The following is a 15,119-nucleotide window of genomic DNA, read 5'->3' on the forward strand; positions in this document are numbered from 1 at the left end:
TTCTCTCCTGAGTGCTTCTTCACTGTGGGCCAGGGGTGCCAGAGAGGGTAGGGGGTGCGGGAGAGGGCAGAGGCTGTACCTTAGAGACTCCTCACAAGCCCTCCAATGCCCCATCTCCTTGCCCTGTGCTGAGGATGTTTTAACTCCGTGGTCTCAAAAGAATCTTCCTAAGAACCTTGCAAACTGGGCCTTATTAATCCCATAAGGGCATTGAGGCCCAGAGAGGTGAGGCTACTTGTGTAAGGTCACACAGCCAGGAAGTGGAGAACTGGGACTAGATTGAACCCTCAACCTGGCAATGTCACTACGCTACTCTTTTCCTGGTGTGGTCTACCCGAGATGAGAGGTTGAGGTTGTTTTATGTTTTGTTGTTTTGAAACGGAGTTTTGCTCCTCTTGCCCAGGCTGGAGTACAATGGCATAATCTCAGTTCACTGTGACCTCTGCCTCCCAGGTTCAAGTGATTCTCCTGCCTCAACCTCCCAAGTAGCTGGGATTACAGGCGTGTGCCACCACACCTAGCTAATTTTTGTATTTTTAGTAGAGATGAGGTTTCTCCATGTTGATCAGGCTGGTCTCGAACTCCTGACTTCACATGATCCACCTGCCTTGGCCTCCCAAAGTGCTGGGATTACAGGCATGAGCCACCGTGCCTGGCCTTTTTTTTTTTTTTCTTGACACAGAGTCTCACTCTGTCCCCCAGGCTGGAGTGCAATGTCGTGATCTCAGCTCACTGCAACCTCTGCCTCCTGGGGGATTCTCCTGCCTTAGCCTCCCTAGTAGCTGGCATTACAGGCATGTGCCACCACACCCAGCTAATTTTTTTGTACTTTTAGTAGAGATGGAGTTTTGCTATGTTGGCCAGGCTGGTCTCAAACTCCTGACCTCAAGTGATCCACCCACCTTGGCATCCCAAAGTGCTGGGACTACAGGTGTGAGCCACCTCACCCAGCTTAAGATTTCATAAGAACGATATTTGTAAGCCATATAACTAATAAGGGGTTAATATTCAAAATATATAAGGGACTCCTACAATGCTAGTGGGAACACCAAACACCGCAGCCACTGTGGAAAACAGTATGGGGGTTCCTCAAAACGTTAAAAACAGAACTACCAAATGATGCCGTAATCTCATTTCTGGGTATTTATTCCAAAGAATTGAAATCAGGACCTTGAAGAGATACCTGCCCTCCCCTGTTCACTGCAGCTCTGCTCAATACCCAAGATATGGAAACAACCTAAATGTTTATCAACAGATGAATGGGTCAAGGAAATGTGGTCTATACATGCAATGGAATGTAACGCAGCCTTAAAATGGAAATCCTAGCTGGGCTCAGTGGCTCACCCTTGTAATCCCAGCACTTTGGGCGGCCGAGGCGGGCAGATCACTTGAGACCAGGAATTTGAGACCAACTGGGCCAACATGGCGAAACCCGTCTCTACTAAAAATACAAAAAAATTAGCTGGGCGTGGTGATGGGTGCCTGTAAACTCAGCTACTCGAGAGGCTGAGGCAGGAGAATCACTTGAACTCGGGAGGCGGAGGTTGCAGTGAGCGGAGATCACGCCATTGCACTCCAGCCTGGGTAACAAGAGCAAAACTCAGTCTCAAAAAAAAAAAAAAAAAGAAAAGGAAATCCTGAAGCTGGGCGCGGTGGCTCACGCCTGTAATCCCAGCACTTTGGGAGGCCAAGGCAGGAGGGTCAGTCGAGGCCAGGAGTTGGAGACCATCCTGGCCAACATGGTGAAACCCCATCTCTACTAAAAATACTAACATTAGCCAGGTGTGGTGGTGTGCACCTGTAATCCCAGCTACTTGGGAGGCTGAGGCATGAGAATCGCTTGAACCCAGGAGGTGGAGACTGCAGTGAGCCAAGATCATGCCACTGCACTTCAGCCTGGGTGTCAGAGCAAGGCTCCATCTCAAAACATGAAAGGAAATCCTGGGCCGGGCGCGGTGGTTCACGCCTGTAATCCCAGCACTTTGGGAGGCCAAGGCAGGCGGATCACAAGGTCAGGAGTTTGAGACCAGCCTGGCCAATATGGTGAAACCCCGTCTCTACTACAAATACAAAAATTAGCCGGGCATGGTGGCGGGCACCTGTAGTCCCAGCTACTCAGGAGGCTGAGGCAGGAGAATTGCCTGAACCCGGGAGGCAGAGGTTGCAGTGAGCCAAGATTGTGCCACTGCATTCCAGCCTGGGCAACAGAGCGAGACTGTGTCTCAAAAAAAAGAAAAGAAAAAAAGAAAATAGGAAATCCTGGGCTGGGTGCAGTGGCTCACGCCTATAATCCCAGCACTTTGGGAGGCCAAGGCAGGTGCATTACAAGGTCAGGAGATTGAGACCATCCTGGCTAACATGGTGAAACCCCGTTTCTACTAAAAATACAAAAAAAATAGCCGGGCGTAGGGGCATGGGGGTGGGCGCCTGTAGCCCCAGCTACTCGGGAGGCTGAGGCAGGAGAATGGTGTGAACCCAGGAGGCAGAGCTTGCAGTGAACCAAGATTGGGCCACTGCACTCCAGCCTGGAGGACAGAGCAAGACTCTGTCTCAAAAAAAAAAAAAAAAAGAAAAAGGAAATCCTGAAGGTGGGCACAGTGTCTTATGCCTGTAATCCCAGCGCTTTGGAGGGCTGAGGTGGGAGGATCATTTGAGGCCAGGAGTTCAAGACTAGCCGGGGTAACATGGTGAGACACTGTTTCTACCAAAAAATAAAAAATAAAAAGATATAAAGAGAATAAATAAATGTATAAATATTACTCTCTGGGGTTAATGTATTCCCTTCTCCCCGAAAATCAATTCTCCAAACTCCTATACTCTCCTCTCTTCTCACTCAGCAGTCTGTTAGAACTCAAGTCAGACTTTTTGTTTGTTTGTTTTTTGAGGCAGAGTCTCACTCTGTTGCCTAGGCTGGAGTGCAGCAGCACCATCTCAGCCCACTGCAACCTCTGCCTCCCAGGTTCAAGCGATTCTCCTGCTCAGCCTCCCGAGTAGCTGGGACTACAGGCGTGTGTGTGCCACCACACCCAGGTAATTTTTGTATTTGTAGTAGAGACGGGGTTTTGCCATGTTGCCCAGGCTGGTCTCGAACTCCTGAGCTCTAGCGATCAACCCTCCTCGGCCTCCCAAAGTGCTGGGGTTACAGGCATGAACCACCGTGTCCGGCCTCAAGGCAGACTATGCTCTTCCTCTGCTCAGAACTCTCCTGACTCTCAGAGTCAACCCAGAAGAACTTACCAAAGGCCTATAAACGGAACACTACCCTGTCCATGATCGCCTCATCTCTGTCTCTCTGTCCATCACTCACAAGCAACTCCTCGCTATTCCTCCAACGTATTGGGCACGCTCCCACCACAGGGCCCTTGCAGTTCCTGTTCCTCTTCCTGGAATGCTCTTCCCAGGGGTCCAGATATCTGCCTGACTCCCTCCTCACTTCCTCCGGTTCTCTTCCAAAATCATCCCTTGCCAGACGTGGTGGCACACGCCTGTAATCCTAACACTTTGAGAGGCCAAGGTGGGAGGATTGCTTCAGCTCAGGAGTTCAAGACCAGCCTGGGCAACATAGCAAGACCCCATCACTCCTTAAAAAAAAAAAAAAAAGAAAGAAAAATTAGCTGGGCATGGTGGTGCACACCTGTGGGCCCAGCCACTCGGGAGGCTGAGGTAGGAGGATGGCTTTGAATCAGGGAGGTTGAGGCTGCAGTGAGCCATGTTCTGAATTAGATACTGGTGATGATTGTGCATCCTTGCCAGTATAGGAAAAACCATTGAACTGTACACTTTAAAAGGGTAAATTTAGCCGGACGCAGTGGCTCATGCCTGTAATCCCAGCACTTTCGGATTCCGAGGGCAGATCACTTGAGCTTAACAGTTCTAAACCAGCCTGACCAACATGGTGAAACCCCATCTCTACTAAAAATTTAAAAATTAGCCAGGCATGGTGGCAGGTGCCTGTAGTCTCAGCTACTTGGGAGGCTGAGGCATGAGAATTTCTTGAACCTGGGGGCAGAGGCTACAGTGAGCTGAGATTGCCCCACTGCTCTCCAGCCTGGGCAACAGAGTGAGACTCAATCTCAAAAAAAAAAAAAAAAGGTAAATTTTATGGAATGTGAATTATAACTCAATTTTTCAACATGCATTAGGAGGGACATTTCAAACTCTTTTTTACCCCAGCCTTCCCTACCATCACCCAGAGTATCCAGCCAGGAGGGGAGCGGCTAGAGACACCAGAAGATTAGCAGAGAGGAGGGTGCAGGGATTTGGGGGATGAGGGAATGGGATTCAGACCAGGGACAGGATCCAGGGATAGAGAGAAGGAGATGAGAGTGGTTTGGGGGCTTGGTGACTTAGAGAACAGAATTGCAGGCTCTGTTTTTGGGTTTTGGGGCCCACCCCGCCCCCTTCCGATCTCTTAGTTCCCATCCTCCAGCAGCTGTTTGTGTGCTGCCTCTGAAGTCCAGCCTGAATGACCTTCAGCCTGTTCCCGTCCCTGAGATGGGCAAACATTGCAAGCAGCAAACAGCAAACACACAGCCCTCCCTGCGTGCTGACCTTGGAGCTGGGGCAGAGGTCAGAGACCTCCCTGGGCCCACGCCACCTCCAACATCCACTTGACCTCTTGGATTTTGGTGGAGAGGGGCCGAGGTTGTCCTGGCCTTGTTAGGTAGTGTGAGAGGTCCCGGTTCAAAACCACCCCCTGCTGGTTGGGGAGTTGTCAGTAAGTGGCTCCGCCCCCACCCCAAGCCTGTTTCCCCATCTGTACAATGGAAGTGATAAAGATGCTCACCTGATAGGGTTTTTGTGGCAAATAAGTAAGTGGTTTTTTTTTTTTTTTTTTGAGACGGAGTCTTGCTGTGTCACCCAGGCTGGAATGCAATGGCGTAATCTCAGCTCACTGCAACCTCCACCTCCTGGGTTCAAGCGATTCTCTTGCCTCAGCCTCCCGAGTAGCTGGGATTACAGGCATGCACCACCACACCCACCCAATTTTTTGTATTTAGTAGAGACGGGGTTTCATCATGTTGGTCAGGCTGGTCTTGAACTCCTGACCTCAGGTGATCCACCTGCCTCAGCCTCCCGAAGTGTTGGGATTACAGGCGTGAGCCACTGTGCTCGGCCTTGGTTTCTTTTTTTTTTTGAAATGGAGTCTTGCTCTGTCACCCAGGCTGGAGCACAGTGGTGCAATCTCGGCTCACTGCCAACTCCATCTCCCGGGTTCAAGTGATTCTCCTGCCTCAGCCTCCCGAGTAGCTGGGACTACAGGTATGTGCCACCACACCCAGCTAATTTTTGTACTTTTAGTAGAGACGGGGTTTCACCATGTTGGTGGTCTCAATCTCTTGACCTTGTGATCCACCTGCCTCGGCCTCCCAAAGTGCTGGTATTACAGGCGTGAGCCACCACGCCCGGCCCCCCCACTTTTTTTTTTTTTTTTTTGAGATGGAATCTGGCTCTGTCACCCAGGCTAGAGTGCATTGCGCCATCTTGGCTCACTGCAACTTCTGCCTCCTGGGTTCAAGCGATTCTCCTGCCTCAAGCTCCCAAGTAGCTGGGATTATAGGCGCCCACCACCATGCCTGGCTAATTTTTTTTTTTTTTTTTTTTTTTTTTTTTGAGACGGAGTCTCGCTCTGTCACCCAGGCTGGAGTGCAGTGGCCGGATCTCAGCTCACTGCAAGCTCCTCCTCTCGGGTTCACGCCATTCTCCTGCCTCAGCCTCCTGAGTAGCTGGGACTACAGGCACCCGCCACTTCGCCCGGCTAGTTTTTTGTATTTTTTAGTAGAGACGGGGTTTCACCGTATTAGCCAGGATGGTCTCGATCTCCTGACCTCATGATCCGCCTGTCTCGGCCTCCCAAAGTGCTGGGATTACAGGCTTGAGCCACCGCGCCCGGCCTGCCTGGCTAATTTTTGTATTTTTAGTGGAGACAGGGTTTCACTATATTGTCCAGGCTGATCTCAAACTCCTGACCTCAAGTGATCTGCCCGTGTCAGCCTCCCAAAGTACTGGGATTACAGGCATGAGCCACTATGCCCCACTCCTATTAAGTACATTAATCATCTAAAAGCCCTGCTGTGGTTCCTGCCACACAGTGTGTGCTGGGGAAGCATGCACTAATGAAACAGCAGCTGGCGTTGACGGAGCACCTATGCAGCATTTTCTGTGCACGATCTTTACTCTACCGGGCAACCCTATGGGGGTAGGTAGTCCATGACTGCCATTCATGGATGAAGAAACAGGCCCAGACAGGTGAAGCAACTTGCCCCAGGTCATACCGCTAGAAAGAGGTAGAATCGGCCTGGCCTAGTGGCTAACACCTATAATCCCAGCACTTTGGGAGGCCGAGGCAGGCGGATCACTTGAGGTCAGGAGTTCAAAACCAGCCTGGCCAACATGGTGAAACCCCATCTCTACTAAAAATACAAAAATTAGCCGGGCGTGGTGGCGGACGCCTGTGATCCCAGCTACTCAAGAGGCTGAGGCAGAAGAATTGCTTGAACCCAGGAAGTGGAGGTTTCAGTAAGCCAAGATCATATCACTGCACTCCAGCCTGGGCGACTGAGCAAGACTCCATCTCAAAAAAAAAAAAAAAAAAAAAGAGGCTGGGCGCAGTGCCTCACATCTGTAATCCCAGCACTTTGGGAGGCCTTGGCGTGTGGATCACCTGAGGTCAGGATTTCAAGACCAGCCTGGCCAATGTGGTGAAACCCTGTCTATACTAAAAATGCAAAAATTAGCTAGGCGTGGTGGCAAGCGCCTGTAGTCCCAGCTACTCAAGAAGCTGAGGTAGGAGAATTGCTTGAACCCAGGAGATGGAAGTTGCAGTGAGCTGAGATCGCGCCACTGCACTACAGCATGGGCGATAGAGCAAGACTCCGTCTCAAAAAAGAAAGAAAGGAAGAAAGAAAGAAAGAGAGAGAGAGAGAGAGAGAGGGAGGGAGGGAGGGAGGGAGGAAGAAAGGAAAGGAAAGGAGAGGAGAGGAGAGGAGAGGAGAGGAGAGGAGAGGAGAGGAGAGGAGAGGAGAGGAAAGGAAGAAAAAGGTAGAGTCAGGCTCTGAACCCCACACCAAGCTGGTTTTCATAACACAACACATAATGGGTTTGTTTTTGTTTTTTATTTTGGGTTTTTGTTTGCTTGTTGTGGAGACAGGGTCACCCAGGCTGTAGTGCAATGGTACAATCATAGCTCACTGTAGCCTTGAACTCCTAGACTCAAGCAATCCTCCCACCTCGGCCTCCTCAGTAGCTGGGACTACAGGTGCATGCCACCACGCCTGGCTAATTTTTTTTATTTTTAGTAGAGATGAGGTCTCCCTGTGTTGCCCAGACTAGTGTCTAACTCCTGGGCTCAGGTGATCCTCCCACAAGGGATTACAAGGGATTACAGGCATAAGCCACCATGCTGGCCCCCCTTTTTTTTTTTTTTTTTGAGACGGAGTCTCTTACTGTCACCCAAGCTGGAGTGCAGTGGCGCGATCTCGGCTCACTGCAACCTCTGCCTCCCGGGTTCAAGCAATTCTCCTGCCTCAGCCTCCTGAGTAGCTGAGATTACAGGTGCCCACCACCACACCCAACTAACTTTTTTTTTTTTTTTTTGGTATTTTTAGTAGAGACAGGGTTTCACCATGTTGGTCAGGCTGGTCTCGAACTCCTGACCTTGTAATCCACCTGCCTTGGCCTCCCAAAGTGATGGAATTAGAGGCATGAATCACTGCACCCGGCTTTTTTTTTTAAGAGATGGGGGTCTTACTATGTTGCCCAGGCTAGGCTCTCAAACTCCTGGGCTCAAGGAATCCTCCTACCACAGCTTCCTGAGTAGCTGGGGCTACAGTACCTGGCTGTTTTTGGTTTTTATAATTGTGATAAAATATAAACAACATGGCTGGGTGCAGTGGCTCAGCCCTGTAATCCCAACGCTTTGGGAGGTCGAGGTGGGAGGATTACTTGAGCCTAGGAGTTCAAGACCAGCCTGGGCAACTTGGCAAAACCCTGTCTCTACAAAAATAAAAAAATTAGCTGGGCGGCCAGGTGCGGTGGCTCATGCCTGCAATCCCAGCACTTTGGGAGGCTGAGGTGGGTGGATCACTTGAGAGGTCAGCAGTTCGAGACCATCCTGGCCAACATGGTGAAAACCCGTCTCTTTAAAAATACAAAAAATTGAGCCGGGCATGGTGGCTCATGCCTGTAATCCTAGCACTTTGGGAGGCTGAGGCAGGTGGATCACCTGAGGTCAGGAGTTCGAGCCCAACCTGGCCAACATTGTGAAACCCCGTCTCTACTAAAAATACAAAAAATTAGCTAGGCGTGGTGGCAGGTGCCTATAATTCCAGCTACTAAGGAGGCTGAGGCCGGAGAATTGCTTGAACCTGGGAGGCGGAGGTTGCAGCGAGTTGAGATCATACCTTTGCACTCCAGTCGGGGCAACAAGAGCGAAACTCTGTCTCAAATAAATAAATGCATACATACATACATACATACACACATACATACATACAAAAACTTTGCCGGGCATGGTTGCCGCGCGCCTGTAATTCCAGCTACTCAGGAGGCTGAAGCAGGAGAATCACTTGAACCAGGGAGGCAGAGGTTGCAGTGAGCCAAGATCGTGCCATTGCACTCTAGCCTGGGTGACAGAGTGAGACTCCACCTCAAAAACAAAAACAAAACTTACCATTGCAGCCATTTTTAGGTGTACAGTTCAGTGGCATTAAGTACATTCACCTTGTTGTGCAACAATCACCACTATTTCCAGGATATCTTCGTCATCCCAAACAGAAACTCTGGGTGTTTTCAATCTGCTGATGATTGTTACCAAGGAACTCCAGGGGACATCTGCTGTGCTCATGCTGGGGCCTCTGGGATGGACAGGATTCTGCCAAGGCAGACATTTGGGTCAAGATAGTCCTGCACAGTTGTTCAGGTTGTGGCCAAGATTGGGTTTGCAGATTTGTTATGTAAAAATGCAGGATGCTCAGTTACATTTGAATTTCAGATTAATAGCAAAAAAACTTTTTGGTACAATTCCCAAATATTGCATGGGACATATTTATACTAAAACATCATGCACTGTTGATTTGAAATTCAAATATAATTGGGCCTCCTCTACTTCATCTGGCAAGCGTAGACAAAAGAGTCCAGTCCACAGTCCCCTGACTGAGCCATGTGCCCTGGGGTACAGCTGGGTCCGTCAAGAGAAAAATGTTCTATTTCCGGCACTATTTCTGGCCTGATGTGGGTTGTTGTTTTTTTTTTTTTTTTTTTTTTTTTTTAGACAGACTCTCACTCTATCGCCCAGGCTGGAGTGCAGTGGCACAATCTCAGCTCACTGTAATCTTCGCCTCCCAGGTTGAAGCGATTCTCCTGCCTCAGCCTCCTGAGTAGCTGGAACTACAGGCACACGCCGCCACACCCAGCTAATTTTTGTATTTTTAGTAGAGACGGGGTTTCACTATGTTGGCCATGATGGTCTCGATCTCCTAACCTCATGATCCACCCGCCTTGGCCTCCCAAAGTGCTGGGATTACAGGTATGAGTCACCATACCTGGCCTTTGTTGGTTTTTGTTGTTGTTAATGTTGTTTTGTTTTTGAGACAAGGTCTCGCTCCATTGCCCCCCACTGAGTAGCTGGGATTATAGGCATGCACCACCACACCTGGCTAATTTTTGTATTTTTAGTAGAGACCAGGTTTCACTATGTTTCCCAGGCTGGTCTTGAACTCCTGGCCTCAAGTGATCCACCTGCCTCAGCCTCCCAAAGTGCTGGGATTTCAGGTGGGAGCCACCGCCCTGGCCCAGGACCTGATGTTGATGACCTCCTACTATGTGCACCTGCAGCTCTCCTGCATAGGCCTCAGCCCTCCTGCATGAGGACGCTGGGAGGCAGGTGCTCCCTATCAACCCCATGTTACAGTTGAACAAATTGAGCCCTGGAAAAGAAAACGTATTTGCCCAGGTCATGCGGTGAAGGAGTGGGGGATTCGAAGCCCAGGTCTGTCTGAAGCCAGAGTCACCTGGAGGAGAAAGAGCTGGAATTGAGAACTTAAGGAATGCGTGGAGGTGATCGGGTTCCACCCTACCCGGAAAGAAACAGAGGCTGGAGACATGAGACTGTGTTGCTATTTCCTGCCATCATCCCTTAGGCCCTGTTGAGGCCCTACCACAAGCCTGGCCCTGCAGCCCAGTGGCTAGGAGAAAGTAGACACAAAATAATAATAACAGCGATGATCTTTGAGCACCTATAATGCCAGGCTCCATGGTAAGAGCTTTCTTTGTTTTTGTTTTGTTTTGAGACAGAGTCTTTTTGTCACCCAGGCTGAAGTGCAATGGCATGATCGTGGCTCACTGTAGCCTTCACCTCCCGGGTTCAAGTGATTCTCCTGCCTCAGTCTCCTGAGTAGCTGGGATTACAGGCGCGTGTCACTATGTCTGGCTAATTTTTGTATTTTTAGTAGAGACAGGGTTTCACCGTGTTGGCCAGGTTGGTCTCAAACTTCTGGCCTCATATGATCTGCCCACCTCGGCCTCCCAAAGTGTTGGGATTACAGGCATGAGCCACTGTGCCTTTCTTTGTATTTGTTCAAGTAATATCCTGAAATATGTACTATGTCTCACACTTTATAGAGGAGGAAACAGGCCAGCAAATGAGGCTGTCATGGGAGGTGGAGACAGGATTTGAAACTGCTTCAGTGCAGGAGGCTCAAGAGCCTCTGTCTTCTCTCAGGGCACGGTGTGGGAGGGTGGGAAGGAGGGAGGCCCACAGAGGCATGACCTCTGATTGCCACTGTCACCTGGGCCCGGCTCTTTGAAGTCTCTGCCAAGTGGGGAGGTGGCCGGAGGAGGGCCCTGCTCTGTGCAGCCTCCCCTCCCCCGGCCCACAGAGTTGAGCCCAGAGGGACAGAGGCACGGAACCCCCAGAAATGTCCCTCCTCAGAAACAGGCTCCAGGACCTGCTTGCCCTGTACCTCTGTGTGCTGGTCCTGGCCTGCATTGGGGGTGAGAAGAAGAGGGTGGAGGGATGTGGGGCCCACACCTGGTGGGTGTGAGTGTGGCTGTGTGTCCTGTGGCTCTGTAGCCACGTGAGACGTGAGTACGGAGCGTGTGCGTGTCGGGGAGTGTGTGTGTCAGTAGTTGAGAGTAAAGTGTGAATATAACATTGGTACAAACTGGGATCATCTGTGCATGTGTGTGTGTGCGTGCGTGGAACTGGGAGTACACAGTCGTGGTAAAAGTGCATGTCTGTGTGCATGTATGTATTTGTGTGCACCTGTCTCTCTGTGGGGTACATGTGTGCAAAATATTTGAGTGTGTGGACACATGTGAGGGGGTCTGTGAGTGTGTGCTGGTGTGTACGTCTGTGTTTTGCATATGCATTTAATTTTTTTTTTTTTGAGACGAAGTCTGTTGTCACCCAGTGCGTGACAGTGCAGTGGTGCGATCTCGGCTCACTGCATCACCCGCCTCCCCAGTTCAAGCGATTCTCCTGCCTCAGCCTTCAGAGTATTTGGGACTACAGACGCACGCCACCACGCCTGCCTAATTTTTTTTTTTTTTTTTTTTTTTTTTTTTTTTTTGAGACGGAGTCTCGCTGTGTCTCCCAGGCTGGAGTGCAGTGGCGTGATCTCGGCTCACTGCAAGCTCCGCCTCCCGGGTTCACGCCATTCTCCCGCCTCAGCCTCCCAAGTAGCTGAGACTACAGGCGCCCGCCACCACGCCCGGCTAGTTTTTTGTATTTTTAGTAGAGACGGGGTTTCACCATGTTAGCCAGGATAGTCTCGATCTCCTGACCTTGTGATCCACCCGCCTCGGCCTCCCAAAGTGCTGGGATTACAGGCTTGAGCCACCGCGCCCGGCCCTGCCTAATTTTTTATATTTTTGGTAGAGACAGGGTTTTGCCATGTTGCCCAGGCTGGTCTTGAACTCCTGACTTCAGGTGATCCGCCCACCTTGGCCTCCCAAAGTGCTGGGATTACAGGCATGAGCCACCATGCCCGGCGATGTACTTTATTTTAAAATGGGATCATATTCTAGATCAGTGTCATCCAGTAGAAATTTAAATTTTTAACACAGGGCCGGGCACGTTGGCTCATGCCTGTAATCCCAGCACTTTGGAAGGCCGAGGCGGGCAGATCACAAGGTCAGGAGATTGAGACCATCCTGGCTAACGGACGGGTAAAAACCTGTCTCTACTAAAAATACAAAAAATTAGCCACACATAGTGGCACACACCTGTAGTCCTAGCTACTTGGGAGGTTGAGGCCAGAGAATCACTTGAACCCGGGAGGCGGAGCTTGCAGTGAGCCAAGATCGCGCCACTGCACTCCAGCCTGGGCGACAGAGCAAGACTCAGTCTCAAAAAAAAAAGAAATTAACACGTATATAGCGCCTACAATGTGCAAGGCACCATTCTATGTGCATCGTATGTATTAACTCAATTCTCACAATAACCCTGCGGTAGGTACTATTATCCCATTCTACAGAAGGGGAAACTGAGTCATGGGGAGAGAGGATAAGTCACTGGCCAAGGCACACAGCCGGCCACATGTGGCCCCCGCGTGACGGTTGGTCTCTGTAGGCGAGGCTTTGTCCAGACGCGTGGGTAGAAGGTCTGGCCTGGAAAGAGGAACTGACAGCAAGGCTGAGCCAATGTCTGCCCCTGGGGGCAGAAAGTCACCTCCTGCTTTCCCTCCACTGTCCATAGAGGTAGCTTAGACAGGGTGGGGGTCACAGGAGACTAAGGGGGAAAGGGGTAGTTCCTGGGCAGCAAAATCAGGTGGTGAAGGGAGGCATCAGAGGATGGCACTTAGAGAGGCCGTTAGAGGGAAACCATAGGCAGACAGGGTGATAGGAGAGACTACTGACACAAGGTGAAGAGATGGCCCGGCCGGACGGGGTGGCTCACATCTGTAATCCCAGCATTTTGGGAGGCTGAGGTGGGTGGATCACTTGAGGTCAGGAGTTTAAGGCCCCAACATGGCAAAAACCCATCTCTACTTAAAATATAAAAATTAGCCGGGCATGGTGGCACATGCCTGTAATCCTAGCTACTCAGGAGGCTGAGGCAGGAAAATTGCTTGAATCCAGGAGGTGGAGGTTGTAATGAGACAAGATCATGCCACTGCACTCCACCCTGGGCAACAGAGCAAGAGACTGACTCTGTCTCAAAAAAAAAAAAAAAAGGGGGAGAGAGAGAGATGACTGATGGTTGAAGGAGGGGTAAGCGATCATGGGACATATACGGGTAAAGGCAGGAGGCAAGAGGACTGGCAGGGGGCTGCCCCTGGGCCACCAGGAGTGACACAGGATGAGCATGGCGGGAAAGGGAGAAGGGGGGATTGTAGGGTCCCAGCCCGCCCAAGTTGCCCTCTGGTTCCACCTAGCATGCCAGTCAGAAGCCTATGAAGGAACCCCCAGCCCCCCACCAAAGCTAAAGATGAGTCACTGGAGCCTGGCGACGGGCAGGATGAAGGAGCTGCTGGAGCCAGTGTTGAACAGGACCAGAGACAGGTGGCAGTGGTTCTGGTGAGTGTGTGCTGGACTGGGTGGCAGGAGAGGACTCCTGGGTCTGAGGGAGGAGGGGCTGGGCCCTGTATCTCTGGGTCTGAGGGAGGAGGGGCTGGGGGCCTGGGCTCCTGGGTCTGAGGGAGGGGATGGGGGCCTGGGCTCCTGGGTCTGAGGGAGGAGGGACTGAGGCCCTGTATCTCTGGGTCTGAGGGAGGAAGGCTGGGGGCCTGGACTCCTGGGTCTGAGGGAGGAAGGCTGGGGGCCTGGACTCCTGGGTCTGAGGGAGGAAGGCTGGGGGCCTGGACTCCTGGGTCTGAGGGAGAAGGAGGGGCTGGGGGCCTGGACTCCTGGGCCTGAGGGAGAAGGAGGGGCTGGGGGCCTGGACTCCTGGGCCTGAGGGAGAAGGAGGGGCTGGGGGCCTGGACTCCTGGGCCTGAGGGAGAAGGAGGGGCTGGGGGCCTGGACTCCTGGGCCTGAGGGAGAAGGAGGGGCTGGGGGCCTGGACTCCTGGGCCTGAGGGAGAAGGAGGGGCTGGGGGCCTGGACTCCTGGGTCTGAGGGAGGAGGGGCTGGGGCCGGAACCCCTGGGTTTCAGGGAGGAGGAAAGGGCGGCAGTGGGGCTGTGACCCCTAGGTCTGGGAGGAGCAGAGGGTTAGAGCTGAGAGCAAGAACTAGGTCAGAGAAAGGAGCAGATAAATGGGGCAGAGAACACCTGGGGAGAGCTGGGGCCTCCACCGTGATGTCCTCTCTCCCTCAGGAGCCTCAGCACCTTCCGGGGCTTCATGCAGACGTACTATGACGACCACCTCAGGGACCTGGGTCCGCGCACCAAGGCCTGGCTCCTCAAATCCAAAGAAAGCCTCTTGAACAAGACCCACAGCCTGTGCCCCAGGATTGTCTGTGGGGACAAGGACCAGGGTTAAAATATTCATAAAAGCCAGGGGTGAAGCCGGGCGCGGTGGCTCACGCCTGTAATCCCAGCACTTTGGGAGGCCGAGGCGGGCGGATCACAAGGTCAGGAGATCGAGACCACGGTGAAACCCCGTCTCTACTAAAAATACAAAAAATGAGCCGGGCGCAGTGGCGGGCGCCTGTAGTCCCAGCTACTCGGGAGGCTGGGGCAGGAGAATGGCGTGAACCCAGGAGGCGGAGCTTGCAGTGAGCCAGGATCGCGCCACTGCACTCCAGCTTGGGTGACAGAGCAAGACTCCGTCTCAAAAAAAAAAAAAAAAAAAAAAAAAAAAAAGCCAGGGGTGGTTGTGGCGGGTGCCTGTAGTCCCAGCGACTCAGGAGGCTGAGGTGGAAGGATGGCTTGAGCCCAGGAGTCCGAGACCAGCCTGGGCAACACAGCGAGATCCCTTGGGGGGGAAACAAAAAGAAATAAAAAAAGTTCATACTTCTCCAATAAATAAAGTCTCACCTGTGTCCCTGTCTGGATCCTTCCCCAGTATGGCCAGAAGAAAACCCACCCCACCTCCTCCCAGGAATTAATGAGTAGAAGAGGTGACACCTGATGGGGAAGGGAGAGTTGGGGGGTAGGGAAGGGTATCAAGGGATAACACCCTATTGTGGGTTTGTGGAGAATGGGGGACTTCGAGGCGCACCAGTTTCAGGAGGGTG

The 15,119-nt window shown here is 51.8% G+C and overlaps 1 protein-coding gene across 2 annotated transcripts; it reads left to right on the plus strand.

The window, feature by feature from the left end:
* The first annotated feature begins 10,875 nt into the window (after positions 1–10,875).
* Positions 10,876–14,912, plus strand: APOC4 (apolipoprotein C4). 2 transcript variants are annotated; one of them, XM_065535643.1, is made up of 4 exons: positions 10,876–10,992; positions 13,377–13,518; positions 14,257–14,431; positions 14,742–14,912. In XM_065535643.1, the coding sequence occupies exons 1-3, from the start codon at positions 10,917–10,919 to the stop codon at positions 14,420–14,422; spliced, it is 384 nt and encodes a 127-aa protein (XP_065391715.1). In that variant the 5' UTR covers positions 10,876–10,916; the 3' UTR covers positions 14,423–14,431; positions 14,742–14,912. The 2 variants fall into 2 exon arrangements, with proteins under 2 accessions (XP_065391715.1, XP_045234950.2); XM_045379015.2 differs by having other exon boundaries at positions 14,257–14,912.
* The last annotated feature ends 207 nt before the right edge of the window (positions 14,913–15,119 follow it).

This window comes from Macaca fascicularis, chromosome 19 (genome assembly GCF_037993035.2).
Source record: "Macaca fascicularis isolate 582-1 chromosome 19, T2T-MFA8v1.1".
NCBI classification, from domain to species: domain Eukaryota; kingdom Metazoa; phylum Chordata; class Mammalia; order Primates; family Cercopithecidae; genus Macaca; species Macaca fascicularis.

Bases quoted from the DNA above. Each gene is read 5' to 3' on its own strand.
- APOC4 (XM_045379015.2), top strand. From the start codon at position 10,917: ATGTCCCTCCTCAGAAACAGGCTCCAGGACCTGCTTGCCCTGTACCTC. The intron at 10,993-13,376 runs GTGAGAAGAAGA...GGTTCCACCTAG, and splicing joins GGTCCTGGCCTGCATTGGGG to CATGCCAGTCAGAAGCCTAT. The intron at 13,519-14,256 runs GTGAGTGTGTGC...TCTCTCCCTCAG, and splicing joins GACAGGTGGCAGTGGTTCTG to GAGCCTCAGCACCTTCCGGG.